This window comes from Solanum stenotomum, chromosome 11 (assembly GCF_019186545.1).
Source record: "Solanum stenotomum isolate F172 chromosome 11, ASM1918654v1, whole genome shotgun sequence".
Taxonomy (NCBI): domain Eukaryota; kingdom Viridiplantae; phylum Streptophyta; class Magnoliopsida; order Solanales; family Solanaceae; genus Solanum; species Solanum stenotomum.
In genome coordinates, this window is record NC_064292.1 from 9,771,293 (window position 1) to 9,793,360 (window position 22,068).

The window sequence follows — 22,068 nt, forward strand, 5'->3', positions numbered from 1 at the left end:
AACCACTTGGCTAAAAGTTTCTTTAAAGTCTATGCTTTCAAGCTGAGAGAATCCCCTGGCCATAAGTCTGGCCTTGTATCTATCTATTATTTCATCAGTTTTTAATTTGGTCTTGAACACCCATTTTGAGCCAACCAAATTTAGTGTGTAAAGCATTGGTTTCCTCCTGCATTGCTGCAAGCCAATGAGGTGACTTAAGTGATTCCTTAATAGTATTTGGTTCCTTCTGAATGTCTTTGTTGTTGCTAGCAACAAGTGATAAGTGATGTTCCTTCACCTTGTGTCTAGTGATTATATGATGTCCTTGTGGTGCAAGAAGTGCCTCAACTGGTACATCAACCAAAGTAGTTGACTAGAGTGTAACATTGTCAGATTGATGGTAAACAGGTACATCAACTAAAGTAGTTTGATGATGATTATTGACTGGACCTGTAAATGCAACCTTTTCCTCACTGCCATTAGCAAATCCAAAATTTGCAGATGGAGCTTCAATACTACTGTATGGATCATCACATTCAACCTGTTCCTCAATAGCTGATCCTGCACCTGAGAGGTCAATGGTACTTTCATCATCAAAGAGTATATGAGTAGTAGCAACATTATCACCATTAACGTGTGTACTAGCAGCCCGTACTTTCCCTGAATCAGGATTATCATGTGCCTGCAGTTTAGAGAAAGATTCAACAAAAGTAGCAAGGTGAGGTGAGACATCAATGTTAGTCTGAGATTGATTTGGAGACACATAGGGTAATGTATTTTCATCAAACACAACATGTCTGGATATGTAGACCCTCCTTGTAGGTGGATGATAGCATCTATATCCTTTGTGTAAGTTGTTATGCGCTATGAACACACAAGAGTAAGTCTTTGGACTGAACTTGTTGCTACCCTGATATATGGAAAACATTTACACCCAAACACTTTTAGGCTATTGTAATCAGGTTGTTCCCCATACAACGTAACAAATCGAGCCACCATCTTTAGGACTGAGGAAGACAGCTTATTAATTAGGAATACTGCAATGAGGAAAGCCTCAACTTATAGAAACAAAGGTAGATTAGCATGAAGTAGTAGAGTTAAGCCAATCTCCACAATATGCCTATGATTTCTCTCTGCAACTCCATTTTGTTCAGGTGTGTTAGGACATGAAATATGTCTCACAATGTCATAATCTTCCAAATGATTGATAAAGCCTGTTTGGATAAACTCACCACCTCCATCACACTAAAAAATCTTAATCTCTTTAGAAAATTATTTTTCCACCATTTTCTGGAATTTTACAAAGACCCCAAAAAATTCAGATTTCTTTTTCAGTGGATTAATCCATGTATATCTCGTGTGATCATCAACAAAAATGACATAATATTTCATATGTTGGGAAGATTCGACAGGAGCAGGTCCCCATAAATCACAATTGATTTTCAATTAAGGTTCTTTCTCAATTTTATTTCTCAAACCAAATACAATTTTAATACATATTACAAAGAACAATTTATTATTCACATAGAATACATGTTTTATTGATGAATAATATATTTATCACATATTTTAATACACTTATAATACAATGTGTCAATTTCTTACCAAACAAGCATAATATATTTTAAAAAACAATTATAATACATATATATTGCATACATAATTCACTTTTAATACATATTGCATATTTGACATAGTATTGCTAAAAATGGTAATAAATAAAAGGTATAGCTAAAATCAATAATTATTTGTTAAAAGATACTCATCCAAGTAATTTTTCCTAATTTGTTCCTAAAATATGGTATTTTTGCAAATTAGCCCAAATTCAAAACTAAGCCCATCAAATTGAACATTGAAAGGGAAGGTTCATAGCCCAAAAGAACAAAATTAAGTGAAAAGAGCTTTCTAAAGAATTTGGCAACTGCGCGGTTGTGTGCCAAGAGGGAAGACAGTAACCATGAGTAGAGAAGAAAATGAAGAAGATGATATAGTGTGCTTAGACGAATCTTTCTTCATCAATGACGAGTAGGGCATCTCTCTCTCTCTCTTTTTTTTTTTTTTTTTTTAAATGTACATGTACATACAAGTTTGTGCTTTGTTGTATACTGAAATGAGTTTAGTTCACTCTCTGCAGCTACCAGATTACAGATTTTACATTTGGGTCTCATGTACTTCAGCTTTACTGCCTCCAATCTTCTTCAAGTAAATCTTTTTTTTTTTAATTTTTACTTTGTGTAGTTTGTGAAAACACTAACTAGTGCTGTTTGGGGTGGGATCTTGGGATTGTCTCACAATCTTGTATACTGATGATATAAGAATCAATCTTAGCACGGGGGGAATGGCAAAAAAGTTTTCTTTTTTTTTCTTCTTTGTTTTATGAGGATAAAGACGGTGCTTTAATGCAATTTTTACTGAAATATGTGAGTATAATTATATAATAGATTGAATAAAAGAAACAGGTCATGTATCTCCTTATGGATTTTGTAGAAAATTAAGAAATGTGTGACATTTTTAGAGGTAGTGGTAAGGAGTGCGTACACTCTACCCTCCAAACCATTGGGTATGTTGTTGTTGTATTCTTTATCGTCATCTTTATTTGTTGTATTTCTAGTATGGGTGTTTCCTTTGCTTTTGACATTTTGGAACTTCAATCTTTGTAGACCTTGGATTTCATGTTTCTAGAAATTTCACCAAAGGGTAATTGGGTATTTGTCAAAGAAATATGTAGGAAGCTTTGTATGTAGAGGTTGCTTGTATCTACATATTTGAAGGTTGTAGGTAATAGGGAGAGGATGCTTTCATTGCATTTCTTGATCTTGAGCACTTGCTGGCTTGGAGGACCTTTCTGGTTCTTAGAGTTGGGGCAATAATGTCCTTAAGCACGGAGGCATGCTATTGATGCTTGAGTTCACCGAGCTCTCTATACTACTTTATAGGCAGAAATTGTCTGAGCTTGGTCTATTGAACTTAACATATTATTTAAGGTTCTACTTTAATGACAAAGACTGGTGAACAAGATTTCCGACAATATCAGTTCTTCCAATTCAGGGATGTCTAGGCAGAAGGCCTTTACTTTTAGCATCTCAATCCTACAGAACTGAGTATGCTTAGAGATTATTCTAGACCTTAGGTGATGCTCGATTTGGTCAGTTTCTTGTGCTTATGTTTTTGTTGGACTTAATGTCATGAAAACGTTGATCATTGTCCCTACAGAGCTCACAGATTATCCTTTAAAAAGATTGATGTTCTTAGGGATGGTGGGGTGCTCTCTGTTCCTCTTCTGTATTATTGTTGAGGACTTGATTCAACCTAATTAACCCCCCTTCTTTTGTTTCTTTGCCACATCAATTTGAAATATCTCACAGTTGTGGTTAGTTGAGTTCTGATAACGTAGTTCAGTTATTTAACTGTCTTTAGCAAGCCTATAATATTGAATCACATGATTTCTGAGCAAAGAAAAAAAGGGGAAGTAGAGACATACCTGTACTCACGTTCAAATAAAAAGAGATTTCTTTAAAGAATATGATATATCTAGTAAAGTATCATCATTGGTTCATTTCTCATTTGTTGGGCAACAAAAAACCATCCTCATTCTTCTCTCTACACAGACTACCAAACACTCTCCAACAAATTAAACTATATGAGATCTTAAAATGGAGAGAACTGGAGCAAATGTTAATGTTTTCTAGGTTAGGAAGGCTTATGTGGCACAAAGGGGGAAGGGAGGGGGAGTTATTGAGAATGCTAATTCTATTGTGACATACAGAATTATCAGGTTGATCTATTACACATGCTTAAATAAATATTTTATGTTTTCTGTCATAGGTAGGGGTTGCTTCCTTATTGGGGTCCTCTACTTATCAAAACCAGTGTTATAAGGACTAGCACTACCATAGTTAACAAGATGGGTTAATTAAGGTTAGGAATCCTTGGAACTATATGACACTATGAGAAACAGCTGTTTATTTGTTGCCATATCCTTTTCTTTCTTTGCAAGCAAAGTTAGTTGGATTTGTTGTACTTTAGTCAGGAAGTAGTAGCTTCATGGATAGCTCTGTTTCTGTTATGCTTGTTTATCTGAAAACTCAGTGTTCCTTTTGCTCTGTTGAAAACTTCCTCAAATACCTGACCTGACCTATTGGATTTTCACCTTGAGCATAGCTGATATGTGGTTGCGTCTAGGCAATATATCATTCTGAGAATGGGCTGCATTGCTGCTGGCCCTCCAAATAATATGTGTTTCTCAGCTGTTGCTCTTCATTTAGGTAGCTTTCCGGATCTCTTGGCTTCAACTTGATGGATTTTGGATTGATAAGGAATTGAGCATTGAAAAATCAAGGATGGATGGGCTATCTTACCTCAACTAAGAGAAAACCTAAGCCTTTTTTAGAAAATGAAAACTACATTGAGAAGCTAACTTAATTTGGTGCAAGGATTGGTTGCCTCAGTGTATCCATGTGAAATAGATAAGACATGTGTACTGGTATTTCATGTGGATATCTCAAAATGCACTAAAAATCTGCTAAAAAGTGAACGTGCTGAGCCAAATCTATATTTCACCCAATACTTAATCCTGAGTATAACTTTCTCAAAAGGAAACACTTCTCTTAATGAGGTGAGGGTGGGGTGGGGGGATATTCTCAAAAGATTAAGAGTCACAGATATAATATAATCCAGTCTGAATATACCAATGATGATGTGTAGTTGATGAATGCGTGCAAATAGTTTGTTAGCTCTCTCCCATTCCATTTGTAGAATTTTACCTAGCACTGCAAAACCAAATTTTACCAAAAGCTTTTCTTAGTTTGATTTGTTTACTTTTAATTCCTCAAATAATTTTTGATGTCCCCATGCTTGCATTAATATTACCTAATATAATAACTGTAGGCTGACTATCTGTGGAACAGCTGATTTTGATTTGACAGGACAGTTGGTGTGGCCTGGGGCAGTGCTGATGAATGATTATCTTACACAGAATGCTAACATGCTTCAAGGATGTTCTGTCATTGAACTAGGCTCTGGTGTTGGTTAGTATCATTCCTGAAATCACAATCAATTTTTATATGTTTATGTGTCGTCTTCTGTTTGGTCATCATTATTAAAACAAAGTCCCAAATCTGAGAGTTCAATTCACAATGAAGAAAGAGATGGTTGTTGTCCTCATGCATCCCTTCACACAAAACACATCTGTTGCAAAGTTGTATACTTCTTTGAAGGTTACTTTGCGTAAGACAAGCCCCTTTATACACCAACCAAGAGAAACATTTCACCTTGAGTGATGGTTCTTTTCTCAACTGTTGTGAACTTATTTGGCTGAGATGGGAACTCGAGGAAATCACATGAAAGTCATGTCCAAATTAATGAGATACGAGTAGAAGAAAAAGACATGGCTTATAGTCTTTGATAGTACTAGAAGCATTACATGTCCACCTATTATTTCCTTTGAAGTTTAAGATAGCAAAATGATATAAGAAAGGGAATTGTTCACATATAAGATCATATTGGGTGCTTGCTTAAGATCTTGATTAACATACTTGGTCGATGACAAATATGCAACCTCAAAAAGATCATTCCATTCTGATGAGAAAGATAAGGAACATACACGGAAGACGAAATGTTCACATATAAGAAAATTCAGCCACATTTTTGAAGTTATAAAGTGGGTAACTGATCTGGCTCCATTATAGCTTTTGTCCCTTTATTCTGATGTGAAATGTGATGGACCTCTTCCTCTTCTTTACTCAAAGCCTGAAGCTTTACTTGAACTGGCTTCTACTTTAAAGACTGTCTGGGGCCTAATTGTCTTAAGGTGTTCATTGAGTTCAACATTACCACAAATTTTTGCAAATGTTTTGATATTTTCAGTCGGTATTACTATATAAGTTGATTCAGAATAAACCTTTATATGTGGATTAGACTATTGGGAGGGAGAACTTCTTCAATAAACCAAGGACAAGATTGAAGTGTGAAAATGAGCTAGTAAGAGAGACTATTTAACTTAAAGGCCTCTTTTGACGGGAGACATGAATTAAGTTCCTAAACTATCACAATTGTAACTTCTAATAACACCGTATAGTTCCTCTCCCAAGGCAACCATGTGTGTACTTCTTTTTATTTTACTTTCCATATCATTTCTCTTTCTCTATTTTATTTAAGATGAAATTAGTTGATTGCATCCTATTTACAGGTATAACTGGAGTACTCTGCAGTAGATTCTGTCGTGGAGTAGTGATGACAGATCATAATGATGAAGTTCTCAAGGCAAGGTTGAGCAATTGAATTTTGCTGGAGGAATGTGTTGCAAGTTCACCTTCTAATATATTTCTCTCATTCCAGATTCTGAAGAAAAACATAAAGCTGCAGGAATCTTCAGATGATTCTATGTGTTGTACAGGTGTGTGAACAATTGAGGAATCAAATGCCATTTTCATAAGGTCATGTCTCATTAACTTATCTTTGATGCAGAATTAAAAGCTGAGAAACTGGAATGGGGTAGCTCTGATCAGCTGAATTGCATATTACAGGAGCACCCAGAAGGATTTGATTTAGTTCTTGGAGCTGACATTTATATCCTAGTTGATTTTTCTCCTACTGCATTAATTGGTTCTCTATTTGTTATGTGTTGACTTAATTTGAAGCTAACAACATCATGCCAAATTGCCAATTGCCAGCCTATGATGAACTAACCCATTCCTCTTTGAGTCTTTGAGGTTGGAAATTGTCTTTCAGATTGGATGCCATGTATCTGGAAATGTTTTGCAGTAATGAACTAGCTCCTTTCATTTCAGTAATATTAAAAAATTCCAATTCATCAGGCCTATAAGATATGAATATGATTCTCTCCTTGGATGTCTTTTAAAGTCAGATAAGTATTCTGGTTCTCTGTCCTTGTCTTGGCACCTGAAGACACCTGTTGTCAAATCAACTGATCTACATTTGAAACCTAGTAGCAACTAGATTGTCTTAACTGACAAATGATTGAATTATAGACTTAGTTTTTGTTGCTTTATCCTCATTTGGATGATATCATAGTCTAGAAAGAATAGTGTATCCCTTGACAAGCTTTAAGTTTTCAGCAGGCAAATGTTCCTTTGCTTTTTGATACTGTTGAGCAGCTACTTAGAGATCGTGACCAGAAGAAATGCAAATTTATTTTGGCCTATGTTTCACGAGCAAAAGTGTAAGTGGCCTTCACTGACTTGGTTATTTTGATCATGATTATGTGTTGGCTGGAAGATTTTGAAGGACTTTGTTGAATGTGTGGATAACTCCCAAATGTGGAAATGATATTCAAGAAATTATTGCTGCAAGTTTCACTTCTCATTGTCTAGAAAATGTATACTAGTGTATGTCCCATCTTATTCAACAAAATTTCAACTAGCATCTGAAAAAAAGTAATGAGTATCTTTTTTCTATTAGTAATAATCCACTCTTAGCTTTTGATGATCAGGTATCAAAAGATAATTCATATGAAATGGTATAGCTTTGTTAGGAAGTGTTGATCGCTAGTCTTGTACAGGTTGTTAACCAATGTGTTGGAAGAGGAACTAGTTCTATGAAGCAAATCATCCCGGCTTAATTAGATAGATTCTCTCATTCTCAATAAAAATGCATATTAAGTAGCCAGCAAACAATCTTCTATCCCATTGATAACGAAACAAATAATTGTAATTAAAAGAATTGTAGACGGAGGAGATACTGAAATTTGTTGTGCTTGAACAGGAGATAGAGAGAATTTGTTTTGCTTGATTCATAGGATTCTGTAATCAATAGCTTTGCTGCATTATTTTACTTAGCTACCTATCTCGCATGAGTTTCTAGACCAAATCTTGAACTACTCTAAGGTTGGGAAGGTCATTTAGATATGTTTCCTGCTATTTCAACTAATGCTATGCAATGGTGCATGTGTATCGTCTAGGTGTCCATACTTGACAGCAGAAGTGTTAATCTTGAGAACTGTTGACATGTTTCTTGCAACTGTAGTCATTTTCATTTCATTCTTGATGCATTTTTGTTCTGTGTGCCTAAACGGTCATTCCTTACGCAGCATGGATGCTATGGTCATCAATGAAACAATTCGGCATGGTCTGCAGATAAATGAAGTTTCTGGGACTCGACGTATTATCAAGAACCTTGAAGGAGTTATATTTGAGATTACAACTAATCACTAGAGTTGGCAATTGAGAATGGAGTTTCTTCAGCTCCATTTGATTGGAAAACTATACAGTTTAAGGAGCACAGAGAAAATATTACTCTGTGAGCAACGCAAAAAGCTCTAATTGCCATCAAAACTTGGTTTTCTGTATACTTTTGACATTCTAGACAAACAAAAAATATGCATCAAGTCCTCAAAGAATCTTGTAATGTATCATTTTTCTCTTTATAGCTCTTCTTTTGTCTATCGGAAAAACCTCCCTACCCCACAAAGGTTAGGGTAACGTTTGCGTATATGTTACTCTCTTTAGACCCCACTTGTTGGATTGCATCAAGTATGATGTTGTGAATTATATCTCTTCTTTTGATTTGTTTTTAAACTCTATTTTGGAGTATTTAGACAGTTGTTCATATTTCCATTTTCATGTTTAACAGTAAAAAATTGTACTCCCTAATTATCTAAACACAGTTGAAGTAATCAGTCTTTATCTATTTAAAACTCCTTGAAGACTTGCGTGATGCTGATTTCAGAGGTTACACATTCAGGAGATGATTAAGAAAAAAAAAAGAAAAAGAAAAAAAAGAGGTTACACATTCTTATCATATGATCAATTGGAATAAGTAAAATACAAAAATGCACAGTAAAAAGGTTAAAATCTAAATAGACAGGTTCTTGATGAATGCAAAATCTTGATCTATCTCTTGAGTTGATTGATCATGTCATAGTTTATAGTATACAACAAGCTCTACAATTCAAGACAAGACATAACAAAAGAAAGGGTGTTAGTTTTGACATTTAAGATCTAGTTTGAGATTTATCCTGCATCTTTGCTCGGGCGAAAAATACTCCAGCCAACAGCCCTGCAAAATGCAACACACTTTTTTTCTCAACTCCCAAGTCTGGATAAATGAGGGGGGGGGGGGGGGGNNGGGGGGGGGATTACAGCTTAAATGAAGTGATATGGACAGTGAGTGTTCATATAGCCAACTCCAACTTACTTGGGATTGAAGCGTAATCTTTGATTAAGAAAGGTACTAAGGTAAAGAGAAGAGTAAACCCTCACCAAATAATATACTGGCAGAGTTCTCCAGACTTGTTGAAACATGGAAAAGGAAAATACCAGCAACAGAGAGAGGTATCTTATTTAGTGATCCAACAAGACTGTTGAAGAAAAATCGAAGAGGGAAATGTTTACATCAGAGTACTCAAAGAAAAATGAAATAATGAACTCACATGAAAAAACCATACCTATAAGTAGTTGCACTTGTTTGATGAAGAAACCACATGGATGTGAAGCTAATTGCTAAGCCCAGCAACCCACTAAAGGTTGTCACCAACCAGAATATTGGCAATTGTAACAGTGGTCTGCAGATAAAGATACATGTAGCAAAATCTTCAATGTGCAATGAAACAGTATTCACTTGTGATAAAATAGCAACCAATTGCACAACAATCTTCAAAGAGAGAAGCACAAAGGAATTAGTAATTGCACAACTAACACTGCATACATATGGGTAGATAGATGGCTTATGCCCAACTGGGTAATTTTTGGGGAACAGCTCAGCAGGTAAAGAGCAGCAGAGAAATCTGCTATTAGGTGGGAAAAAAAGGCAGCACGTTGTACAAAACATCCCACATATATGCAGGGTCCGGTGACTTTAAGGGATGCAATGTAGACAGAGTACCCTAATGTAAGAATTAGTGACTACTTCCACGACTCGAATCCATAACCTATAGGTCATATGGAGACAACTTTACCGTTGCTCCAAGGCTTCCTTTCAGAATCTACTATTAAGCCAGTTAAATTTTGTAACATTTTGAGTCTGTGGGGCTATTGTTGTCACTATATAAAACTGAAGATTAAAAATGACTCCTAGAGACTTGACAAAATATGAAAATTTCCCTCCTTTCTCTTCTTCCTATTCAAATTTGACATAGTTAGCAATTGTTATCAATTATATCTGTACTGGTATAGTTATGCTTTTTCAACTTCTACAACAACCATTATAGAATTACATTTATAAAGTTGGATTAAGAACATTCAGGCCAACATTGGCTTTCAACTAGAAATCAATCCACCAACATTTACCTATTACAGGTTTTAACAATAGGCATGAGGCATGCAATGTGTATGGTCAGAGAAAGGCAACCACTTACGGACGAGATAAATAAAAAATTGAGGAAAACAATTGCTACTTTAAGAAACCAAAACTCACGTTCTAGAAAGGTAGTCCACCTCGTTGAATAATAATATAAGCAAAATGCCCAAAGGCAGTGAAAGCGTGTTATTTAACAGGACCATGGAGAATTCATCAAGGTTCCCAGATTTAGTCACTTGTTTGGCAGTGTCCATGACCCTGCGAAGAGTCAACTGCACCAGAAGATCAAAACAATAAAAATTAAAAAATTAAGCATTAGAATGGGAATCAGGTCATCATATTGAAGAAGATGTACCCAAAAAGAAGAAATTTTCAAGTGACTAATTAGAACATCAAATTAAATGTAACCTCAACAAAAAAAAAACAGGATATGAAGCTCAATACGGAAGAACTGCTGCTTATTCCCATTATTAATGACAAAAGGAATCGGAGGTGTTATAAAGAAATCAAGCCAAGTCAAATTCTCGACATTGTGAGCTCGACCGGAACATTAAATAGCCGAGTTCTATCTCACTGGAATAAGGGACAAGTACACAATCTAACTAGGCTTGAATTCAGCAAAGCTCAAGTTCGAGTCACAATTGAGCTCAAGTTATATATTTATTAGAGAAATTGACATTTTCAAATAAATGCATTTTAAGAATTTAGCTGCGAACATTCAATATAATTTACCTAGACTGTAACACTAAATCTATTATATGAATAACTAGTAATCTTTATACATGAATAACAAGAAAATTGTATTTTGAATAGTCAAAATATATTACCACAAACCTATTTTATGTAATTACATATATTTAAAAGAGATAAGTTAATAATGCATTTGACCATAAAGAAACTGAGCTCAAGCTTTGGCTCTTGAGTGTACAAGTTTAAATGGGCTTCTCAATGGGTGTATCACATGAACGACTTCCGCAACCCGCTCCTTCCTTGAATAGAATAATAATCAGTTCTCAATTCTGATATTATAGAAGATAACTATTAAGGAGCTTTGAAGTTGATTCTCACTGACAGGGGAACAGAACTATACTAAACTATCCTTACTAAAATCTTTCAGCAGATGTCTTAAGACTTCAGAATTGTCCAAATAAGGAACTTAGGTTTGCAACTTGAGCAGTTTGTCGCAAACTGTCAAGGTTAGATCTTCCCGTACAAGTTTATGAATTAATCATTCAGACGATATGCAATAAACGCTAGCTTGTATCATGTTAACTGTAAAAGCACCAGTCTCTAAGACCAGACTTGGATCCTCACTCTTTTTTTTTCAACAAGTTTCTTTTTTTCTTCTTACAAGGCTGGACCTGCTCATTCTAGTTAGCAAAGTTTAACTGTTTTCACCAGTAGGATATGTGTAAACCAAAATTGACATTACAAGATCAAGACTGTATCATCAATTTAGTTTCATATTGAGAATACATAAAGAGTATATGATGGTTTTTTTTGTTTTTTGTTTTTATATGGTAACAATGAGGTTTTATGGTAATTTGGTTAACTGTATAACACATTTTCAGCATTTAAAGTTTACAAGCCGATATGTTCCTGTCAGATCTCTTCAGCATCACATTGGTGGATAGGACCACACATATAAATTTGAGATATATGAGTGAAATCTAAACTATGTAGTTCTACTTCATTAGAAGCTGAATTTGTTACAAACAACACTCAGGACAGTGATCTATCAAATCAATAATGTCTTCAACATGCCCTCTCACGTCTCACCTGTGAGCTGAATTCTTTTAAGCTATTAACACGAGAAAAATCTCTAATTTTATATTTCCAGTAGCCGCTTAACTGGGCTTTCTCGGTGAACTGGGCCGATGCTATGGTTGAGGCATTTTAAGAACTAGGCAGTGTTGTCAAAGGCGCGCTTAAGCCCTAAAGCAAGCCTCGTGCAGATAACGTATTATAAAATATAGATGGTATACTAAAATTAAATACTCCCTCCGTCCCAAGTTATGTGAGTTAGTTTGACTTGACACAGAGTTTAAGAAAGAAAAAACGACGTTTGAAATTTGTGGTCTAAAATAAGTCATAGATGTTTGTGTGGCTATAAATCATTTCGTTAAGGATAAAATGGATATTTTAAAGTTAGATTGTTACTAAATATATAAGTATGTCATTCTTTTTGGGACCAACTAAAAAGAAAAGAAAGTCATAAATTGGGACAAAGGGAGTAGCAAGAAGAAAGAGAGAGAGCAGTAGTAACCTTCTTCCAAAATTCTTTTTTATATTTCTATATACAACGTAAGTTATTTACAAGTCTCAAGTAACTTGGAAAGCCAAATTAACTAGTGCAAATGGACATGGACATCCACCAAATACTAGTGCATATGGACATGGACTCCCCCTTGGATGTCCATTAATAGATAGTGTGTCTAGTTGAATTCTTACTAGAAAAAATCTCGGGGGAAAAAGTCCTAGTGCAGAAAAGAAATTCAGGTATCTAGTAATACGCATTGAGAGCTACCTCATTAAAAACCTTACTAGGTAGCTCTCAATGCGTATTACTAGATACCTGAATTTCTTTTATGGGTCTAAAATAAGGTCATTGATATGGGTCTCTTTTATTTAAAAGAGTCCGAATCACGATGAATAGGTTAAGTAGATATAGGATATATTTTTGACCCACATAAACACTGCTCTCAGACATGTTATTTATTTATATGTGAAGGTACAACTATATCATGGCATTGAACAAAACAAACTACAGTTGCTACTTCAAATCATGCAGAGATAATAGTCATTCATAAAGCAGTTGAAAATACGTTTGGTTGAGATCAATAATCCAACACATCTGAGGAACATATGGTCTTCCTTTGGAAAGAGCTACTCCAACAATATTATATGAAAACAATGTTGCATATATAGCTTAACTAAGAGGAAAATACATCAAAGGAGACTGAACAAAACATATTTCACCAATTTTTTTTTTTTTACTCATGATCTTCAAAAGAAGGGTGATATAGATGTTCAACAAGTTCGTTCAAGTAATAATTTAGCAGATATGTTCACTAAGACATTGCCGCTTTCAACCTTTGAGAAGTTCAGATACAAGATTGAAATGCGTCTCGTCTTCGAGATATTAAGTGATGCTTTCATCAGGGGGAGTAAATCCGTGTTGCACTCTTTTTTCCTTAACCAATGTTTTGTCTCACTGGATGTTCCTGGTAAGATTTTTAATGAGGCAATTCTCAATGCATATTACTAGATACCTGTATCTTTTTCTTCACTAGGACTTTTTCCCACAATTTTTCCTAGTAAAATTGGCTTTCCAAGTTACTTGAGACTTATAAATAACTCAAGTTACTTGAGACTTATAAATAACTTACATTGATATGCAATATACACAAGAATATTGGAAGAAAGTTACTACTACTCTCTCTCTTTCTTCTTGCTATTTAATTTTAGTATACAGTCTATGTTTCATAACATATATGTATTTATTTTTCCCTTTGTGCCTTTTCTAATTAAAACCCATGCTTTATTTGTGCTTAAAACCCCAACAGACCTTAGAATTCTTTTGCATTACTTGCTTCATTTTTTTGTTTCCCATCCAGTGTCTAATGCCTACATTGGAGCTGCGACTAAATCCGATCGTGCATTGCAGGGTCCATTAGGGGTGACGCTCCCAACAAGATTTTCTTCATACCCAGGGCTCCAATCTGAGACCTCTGATTAAGGATGGAGCACTTACATCACTGCACCACAACCCATGTTGGTGAGCTTTTTGCTTCTAATAATACTGGAATTAGGTTAGAACTTTTTGACTCAATGAAATAGTTGGAAAACAAGATCTAATTCTTGATGATCTAGGTCAATGTTATGGTGGACACACAAAAACTGTATTATATGTACTCTGCAATGGTTATGTCCAATTCTATTAGAATATTTTGGCGCCTTTATTACTGCCGGTAAAGGTCATCATCTTTGACAAATGTTTAGGTAATTTATTCATTTTTATCCTTTGTTTTGAGTAGTCTCCAAGCCGCAGGTCTATTGGAAACAACGTTCATACCTTCCAACATAAGGGTAAGGTCTGCACACACATTATCCTTCCTAAACCCCAGTTGTGGGACTACACTGGATATGTTGTTGTATGATTAAGCCATATCTTCTATCTTAAGTTCATATGTCTGACAACTATTACAAAAATCATGAATTTTACAAAGATAATATTCCCAGAAGAAACAAATGCCAGATAAAATAGCACCCAGAAAAGGAAACACAACGAGAAAAAGATGTACTTACAGAATATGATGCTGTCAAGAAACAATTAATGATCTGCCATGTATAACCAATGGCATGAAAAGAAAGATCAGTAATTCCTCCGGTAACTGCTGAAATAATCTGCAAAACACAACTTAAGTGTAAGTAACTAGTGAAATAATCCGCAAACACAAACTTAAGTGTAACATCTCTACAACTGTCATCTCATAAATGAACAATATTTCAAATTTAGTTCTAGTATATGCAACTTTAGTCAAATGATGCAAGACTAGATGAATTTAGGGTTCATGACCAACTTCCAAATACTTTTGTATTATATGACAAAACTACTCATATCACTAGTTACCAGAAAGTACCACTGTTATAAGAAGTAAATCTCGAAAACGAAGATGATACTATTCCTTATCATATGTTGCATTTTCTCTCAATACAGCTTATACCACTTGGTCGCCTCATGAAATTCATCATGCCTTTGACTGAGGACTAGGTTACTAGCGAATACTCTGAGTAGTGTCTACTGAAAAATCAGTAGCGCTATAAACTCTTATTGTGACAAGAAAGGTAAAAAAGAATGCTAATGTAAGTTCTGGAATACAAAGCAACGAAACATATCATTAACAAATTACTTTATATGAGCACAGGGATGAGAGAGGCTAGAATCACTGCAATAATATCAAAAGCAATATAGAGTAGCATTTGCTTGACCTGTAACACTTCGTATTTACATACTTCACTTGAACTTTATGCGGTGCTTAACACACGAACAAGTAATGTATATGATGCAGATTTGGAAAAAAAAAATTAGTAGACAGTTCCGATCCTGTTGTACTAGTTATTTTTAGATTGTTGTGTTAATGACACAGAGAAGAAAAACAAAAACGAAATAACAGCAGAGTATTATGTCAAGTGAAAAGAAGATAATGTAAAGCCTAGAGTAATAACTGTCATTTACCAACTGCAGACAAGTTGATGCATGCTATCTTGCTCTCTCTCACACCCAAAAAACATACCAGGATAGTAGCAGTGGTGCTATCAAGGGCAAGTGGAAAGCGCAGAGCTACTACTATTTATTTCTAATTGCTGAACAAATTGAATGTATAGATATTACTAAGAGAAAACAGTGAAGAAAAATTCTTTTTAAGCTACTATCATACCATCAGAAAAAGTGCAGTCCAAACTTTGTTATCGTGCGTTTTGTTGAATAAATACATCTCACCAACAGCAGTTATCACATTAGTGACATTCTTTAGGACAGTGACCATAGCAACGTTGATGTACTTAAGACTGTAGGATATAACACAATTATAAGTAATTCAGCCAAGTCATAGAATCACAGCTTTAACTATTAAACACTAAAACAGATTCTAAGCTAAAAAATTCATTAATCTGCAGAATCGTATGGATATAAAATGCCAGAGTACTGAAATTGGCAATGAAAATGGTAAAGCAGAAAGAACACAAATAGCTGTACTTGAAACTAAAATACCTTTTTTTAATATATAATTTTCATTATTTTGTACCCTTTTCTACTTTTGACATGTAGTGTAATCAAATTCTAAGGTTCATGAATCATTACCTACATCATAAGCATCTTTTGTTTCATCTAAAGTAAACTCAGCAGGGTAGAGCCAAAGAGTTGCTCCGTATTGTTGTGTGGAAGGCCAAGGCCAAAGAAAAAGGAGACATTTTATTGTAAATGTTATTGACTACAAGTCGAGTTCCAAGAATCATGTGATGATGAGCCTATCAACTTTTCATTTCATCAATCCAGGCGTATTCCTCTAAGTGGCTCAAAAAATAGTCTCTTCTATTGTTTGATGTCTTGGAAAAAAGGGAACACTAGACTGAGTTAAAAAAATCTTCTACACAAATCAAGTTCACTAGTTTGATAAGGATGACTTCTTTTACTGAAAGAATTTTTTTTAAAAATATTCCCAAAAAGGTGAACCTAACAGCATTTACTGAAAGAAATCTATATTCAGAATTTCTTACTCAGCAAAAGACAAGGTCAACAAGTAAGAATGAGACAAAGATTAACCCTAAAGATATATGCCTCTAATTCTAGACCTTGTTCCAGAGAATTCACATTTCCATTTTGTTTCTATTTCATCAAATTAGACAAAAATTTCCTTCAATTTTGGATCAAGAACCGTCTCGCAAATAAAGAAACCATTTGAACACCTAGCGTGGCCTTAAAATTTGAAGTAGTAAAACTAACACTTGCATGAAGGTTTGAACCAGAAATCTGTTACTCCCAATAAATATAATCTTGCATAAAGGCCCAGCTGAACTCGATCACACCGAATAACTGATCTCAGAGAACTGTGCATCCAACAATAATAGGTGCAATGCATGACTTCTGCAATCAGCAGTAAATAAAACAATAGGCACATTCAAATAATGAAATTCATGGTACGACAAACATGAAGAGGGAGTATCTTTTACCTGAACATACTTGTTATAAGCATCCCAACAAATATAACATTAACAGGCAACCAAACTCTGATTAGCCTCCAAGTGAGTGGTTCCGTAGTAATTATCCCAAAAACTCTCAAGGAAGAAACCACCACCACTGAGACAAAATTCTGAATAAAGGGTCAACAATTATTTGTCATTACCCTACCTCTATACCTTGATAAGCTCAAAAGTATAACAAAGACTAGGAAGTACCTGATAGACCATCAATGATATCCCCGCATTAAAGCCATAGCTGGAAAGTACATACTTGTTCACTAATATCATGCTACAGGAAGAAATACAATAAGCGACTCCAGATAGCAAGGCCTTGTTGTGTACTGTAACAACTTTATTGCTGCGTACTGACTTCTCTATGTCTCTCTCCAACATCCCATTTTCCAAATTTTCATCGTTTCTATTTGCAGCCTTCATGGAAAAAGATCTGAAGGCAATCATAAACAAATAACATCAACACAGTAACTTTTAAATTTTCTTCTCATTGGCATGCCCATTATTTTTAGATGATCTGCTAGAGACATGTTAAGTCAAAAACTAGTGACATGACCATGAAAACAAACAACAGACGGATAAAACCAATGGCAACTGCCTAATAAAGTCCCTAGTACTGCAAAAAGGAAACTCAAGTTAAGGAGAAAACCTAGTCATCATTAAGCTGTAATTCAGAGACACAACATATACTTAATCACATAGAATGGACCACTTAGAATCTGCAGATCCGATGAGAGCTAAAACAGCATGAAAATGTTTTTTTCCCTACTATCCTCTTTCCACCAAAAGAAAAAAGAGAGCAAAGAAAGATACTACAACTCTTATTTCCACTTCAATCCCTGCAAAATATTATACTATTTCTCTTGGCATTCAGTTACTGACCGAAATGGCTTTTAAAGCAACAATGCAGGTAACACATATATTCAAAAGTTCAGTTAGAACCACAAAAGAACATACTGCAATGTACATTCTGTAGAAACACAGAATAAAACATTTTTTTTAATGTGTGACCATCTCATCTAAAAGCCTAAGCTGTTAGAGAGAACACACATTTAATTACTTAATTATGATTCAAAACGCCTGTCATCTGCGGACCCTTTTCATGGTCCCAGTTCGTTGAAATTGTTTATGATAATAATGGGTGATGGGGATACTCAAATCCAGGATCTCTTGTCTACTCTGATACCATATTGTAGTGTGTGACCATCTCATCTTAAAGCATAAGTTGTTAGAGAGAACACACGTTTGATTACTTAATTATGCTTCCACACATTTGAAATTCCAAACATTGATTGAAGAAAAACAGACTAAGAGAACAGAATGCAAACATTAAGACATGCAGTTCCTTAGGCAATTTATACACATGAAGTTACTAGGAAACATATTAGTGAAAGCTCCAATTCTACATCCAGCATTTCAAGAACATAATGCAAAATGAAGACTTGTATCCAAAGTAGAAAACAATGTTTGCAGCCACCACTGCAAGGAAGAAGGAAAAGATACACCATCTTTGAAAGGTGAGGCACGAGGTAGAAGGACTATAGTTCCCATAATTTGAAGCCCATGTAACATATAAAAAATATAAATCTTCATGTAGTAGGTATGTTGTAAAATCAGTTGAAACTCCAAGAGACCTAGAGAAAGTAGCAGCTATCTTATCTGTTAAATTACTACCAAGTTGAAATGAAATTTATTAGCACTAAACAGTATTAACAGCTCCATCAACAAGAAATTAACTTATCACCAAGGATCATTAACAAGCTCCACCAACAAGAAATAATCCCCTTTAAGTTTTAAGGATGAGGATGAAAGACAATTGAAATGTAGACAAAGGAAGATTATCAGTTGAGTGCACCTGCTCACTACTTCTCCTCTGAAAGATTTGGAGACCTGATCCAGCAAAATTGGTTGATGAGCTAAGAAGTTCCTCTCCCCGCCGTGGCTACTATTTTTAGTGTCCTCTATAAGAACCCTTTCCAAAACTGGATCAGGAGCATCCAGAGAGGCAGCCACAGGTAAACTTCTTCAATTAAAAAGAAAATGACTAAAGCTATAAGCTTCAATAAAGTAGCAGAGAGAGCTGCAACTTAGACATCAACCATAAGAATTCATCATACACGAAGCATAAAATATTGGATACCGCAGATCTAGAGCATAAATATCATAATGCAACTTAAAATCAAATTCAGTGAGATTTAACATGAAGGAACTAAGATTAACTTCCTTTGCTACTGAGAATTATTGAACAGAACCCAGAGTGCACTATTCCAGCCAATAACATTCTTAAATATTAGCCAAAACAATTAAAGAAGGTCCATGCTAAACTTCGAATCAGGAAATGGTTGCTTAGCCCCAATCTATGTACAATATCAGTCTATTAACCTCATAAAGATTAACACTATCTACCATTTATTAGCACGAAAGCGATGCAGCAAAGATATACTCAAACTCTAACAACCAACTTACTCAAACCAAGTTAAAGGAAAATGAAGCCAAAAAAATTTCTGTTGCCTTATTTCCTGCTTCACAAATTAGACTCAAACTAAAAAACTTACTAAAGAATTTCTTTGACATTCAAACAAGCAAAATGGTACTACCCTTGTTTCCCCTCAGCTGAATATGATGCAATACAAACAGTGATATAACAGACAGAAAATCACACAGTCGCAGTTAATTTTCCTTCTCAAAATCTGTTCTTTTTTTCTTGCAACTTATATTATGCATAATGCATCAATCATCTCAAATATACAGCTAGACCAAGAAAGAAACAACAGGGTTAAGTTGAATCATTAGTGGGGAAACAAAGATACACTCTTTCTTGCATAGTTTGTCACACCCAATGATAGAAAGAACAAGAACACGGGTCTTCTCATTTATCAATCAAGAATCAAGAAAAAGTCAAGAAAGTAAGAATCTTTAAGGAATAACAGAAAAATAAAATTGACCCATTATGAAATTATATACATACATGATATATCTGAAGACACAAAGACAGAGGAATCACTCAGTTACCTTGGATTCATCCAAACAAAGGTTTGTCAACTCCTCAATTTGTATGAAAATAAAACAACTAAACCCATATGATTTAAAATATTAATAAATTTTTTACAACATATATTTCTTTATTTGGAAAAGAAGAGAGCTCTTAAATATATATATTGTTTGTTTAAATCTCCAAATGGGCACCAAAATTTGGCCAAGAGAGGAAATATCTCTGTTGTTGACTAAGAAGAAGTGTCATCTTAAACGATGTCGTTTGTTATGTCACATTTAGGTATTATACCAATGAAAAGTGGAGTATGGCAAAAGGCATGTTTGAGAAAGAGGCAAAAGAGCCAAGTTTGAAAGTCAACATTTCAAAACCCCCAATATGATTGTCCCATATAAGTTGTTTACGTTGTCTTAAAATACTTGTTAGTTTATAAAATTAAGATAGAATTAATTAAATTTTTTATCATTTTACTTTTATATTTAATTCATTTTGAAAGTGTCGACAAATTTGTTAAGTTTTTAAAAAATATAATAATTAAATCAGTAAAACTATCCTTCTTATTTATGACAACTAAGATGGGACGAAGTGAGAATTTGTTCTGAGACTTTTGATACGAATGAAAATGTTTTTCGCAAAAAAATAAGTGATTTTTAATTTTTTTAAAAATATTTCGTAAGTAAATAGAGAATACCTGATCAAAAATATTGTTTATGATCTACGCAAGCACTATAAGAGGTGGGGGTAGAAGCTGAAAGTGCAAGATGGGTCGTGGTGAATTGACCCTTTTTAATTTTCTTAGTCAACTAATTGTTTTAGCAGTCAACTGGTAAACACAAAAACAATAAACAATTAAGTTAATAAGTAAAGTGCAGAAATGAAATTTAATACCAAATGTTTTTATATTGGCTGAGATCCAAAATGGATCTTAGTCTAGTCCCTTGAGGTTGCAAGAGTGTTCTCTTATAATTCTTGAGTGATTTGTAGTTGTACATTGCGTTGATGATTGAATCATTAATCTACACTCAATTCTTTCTCTTTTTTTTAAAAAAATCTTTTCATACAGAGGCTCACCATAAAATACAATGCTTGCTAAAAGTAGAATAGAGATTATAAGGAATTTGAATTTTTGTGACTTTGAAATTCTCCTTGATTTGCTGAGTTCAAGAATAGCTCCTCTTTTTGAGATCTTCTCTGTTAAGACTAATATTAGTTATTTTGATGTCTTTCTTATTTGAACTTTATCCCCTCTTGACATCAGCAAAAAGGAAAAAAAAGCATATACAAAGCAGAGCAAAAACACATACATACATGAGATAGTAACCAACAAAGTTACACAATAGGAAAAAATAAGTAATCAAATATACTAAGTGATTCACATGAGATAGATTATAGTAGCAAAAATAAGGTAAAAATCTCGTGAGCTTATGCCCAATTACATATTAGCAAATCATAGCAAAAACATTTTTTTGAAAATGACAGTCATAGAAAAGAAAATCAATGTTGATTACGAAGAAAATAGGCCAGGATATTGTTGACAATGATAGATTTCAAGGTAGCAAATTGAGTAGAGATTGTGGTAGCAATCCCTTAGTGCTGATTTGGATTCGATTTGTAACTTTGATTGATTTCTTGAGGAATTTTTTTGCAACATCAACACATGTCTTCTTTATCGCGTCCTTTATTTTTTCTAGATGGAAATGAGTGGGGACAAAAAGGTCTTAGAGAGATTCAAATTTTCCATTAATCTATGAGAGCTTTGCAAGAATATCTTTTAACAACTTGAAGTCAGACGAGGAATAAGACTTGAATTTGGAAGATGATGGAGAACTAGGTCCTACATTATCAAATTTGAAAGCCCAAAAATCATCAAAATGAATGTACCCCATATTGACAAATGCTCTAGAGTCATAACATTATTTGATAAGAAGTGGAGGAAAATCATCGAGACAAATGTTATTTGCATCTAAAATGAAGTGATCAATATTGCATAGGGAAAACTAGAGAAGTCTGAGGTAGAGTCTAGCATATAGCTTAAGATAAAATAGTTAACATGATTTTGTCCTTGAATAGGAGAAAAAGGGAGAAGGAAG

General features: G+C 34.4%; 2 protein-coding genes across 10 annotated transcripts; one reads left to right on the forward strand and one right to left on the reverse strand.

Moving 5' to 3' along the window:
- The first annotated feature begins 1,849 nt into the window (after positions 1-1,849).
- On the forward strand, positions 1,850-8,362 carry LOC125845406 (uncharacterized). Its single transcript, XM_049524906.1, has 8 exons — positions 1,850-2,004; positions 2,114-2,181; positions 4,887-5,006; positions 6,167-6,240; positions 6,316-6,373; positions 6,445-6,554; positions 7,056-7,159; positions 8,027-8,362. The coding sequence occupies exons 1-8, from the start codon at positions 1,937-1,939 to the stop codon at positions 8,148-8,150; spliced, it is 726 nt and encodes a 241-aa protein (XP_049380863.1). The 5' UTR covers positions 1,850-1,936; the 3' UTR covers positions 8,151-8,362.
- Positions 8,363-8,817: 455 nt separating this feature from the next.
- On the reverse strand, positions 8,818-20,155 carry LOC125844289 (GDP-mannose transporter GONST1-like). Of its 9 annotated transcripts, XM_049523562.1 has the most exons (11): positions 19,999-20,155; positions 18,842-19,009; positions 17,325-17,419; positions 17,191-17,213; positions 16,966-17,105; positions 15,675-15,804; positions 14,542-14,640; positions 10,351-10,505; positions 9,383-9,499; positions 9,198-9,295; positions 8,818-8,994 (listed from the first exon to the last, which is right to left on the reverse strand). In XM_049523562.1, the coding sequence occupies exons 1-11, from the start codon at positions 20,007-20,009 to the stop codon at positions 8,930-8,932; spliced, it is 1,101 nt and encodes a 366-aa protein (XP_049379519.1). In that variant the 5' UTR covers positions 20,010-20,155; the 3' UTR covers positions 8,818-8,929. The 9 variants fall into 9 exon arrangements, with proteins under 9 accessions (XP_049379519.1, XP_049379517.1, XP_049379518.1 ...); XM_049523560.1 differs by having other exon boundaries at positions 17,191-17,419; positions 19,999-20,154; XM_049523561.1 differs by having other exon boundaries at positions 17,191-17,419; positions 18,842-19,006; positions 19,999-20,152.
- Between the last annotated feature and the right edge of the window lie 1,913 nt (positions 20,156-22,068).

What these genes read in the sequence shown, in the direction of transcription:
- LOC125845406 (XM_049524906.1), top strand. Translation starts at nt 1,937, where the DNA reads ATGAGTAGAGAAGAAAATGAAGAAGATGATATAGTGTGCTTAGACGAA. An exon ending in TCTTTCTTCATCAATGACGA is followed by an intron (nt 2,005 to 2,113) that starts GTAGGGCATCTC and finishes CACTCTCTGCAG; the next exon opens with CTACCAGATTACAGATTTTA. An exon ending in TGATTCTATGTGTTGTACAG is followed by an intron (nt 6,374 to 6,444) that starts GTGTGTGAACAA and finishes TCTTTGATGCAG; the next exon opens with AATTAAAAGCTGAGAAACTG.
- LOC125844289 (XM_049523560.1), bottom strand. An exon ending in AGAGGAGAAGTAGTGAGCAG is followed by an intron (nt 17,420 to 18,841) that starts GTGCACTCAACT and finishes GATTGCCTTCAG; the next exon opens with ATCTTTTTCCATGAAGGCTG. An exon ending in GGACTGCACTTTTTCTGATG is followed by an intron (nt 14,641 to 15,674) that starts GTATGATAGTAG and finishes TGTGTTTTGCAG; the next exon opens with ATTATTTCAGCAGTTACCGG.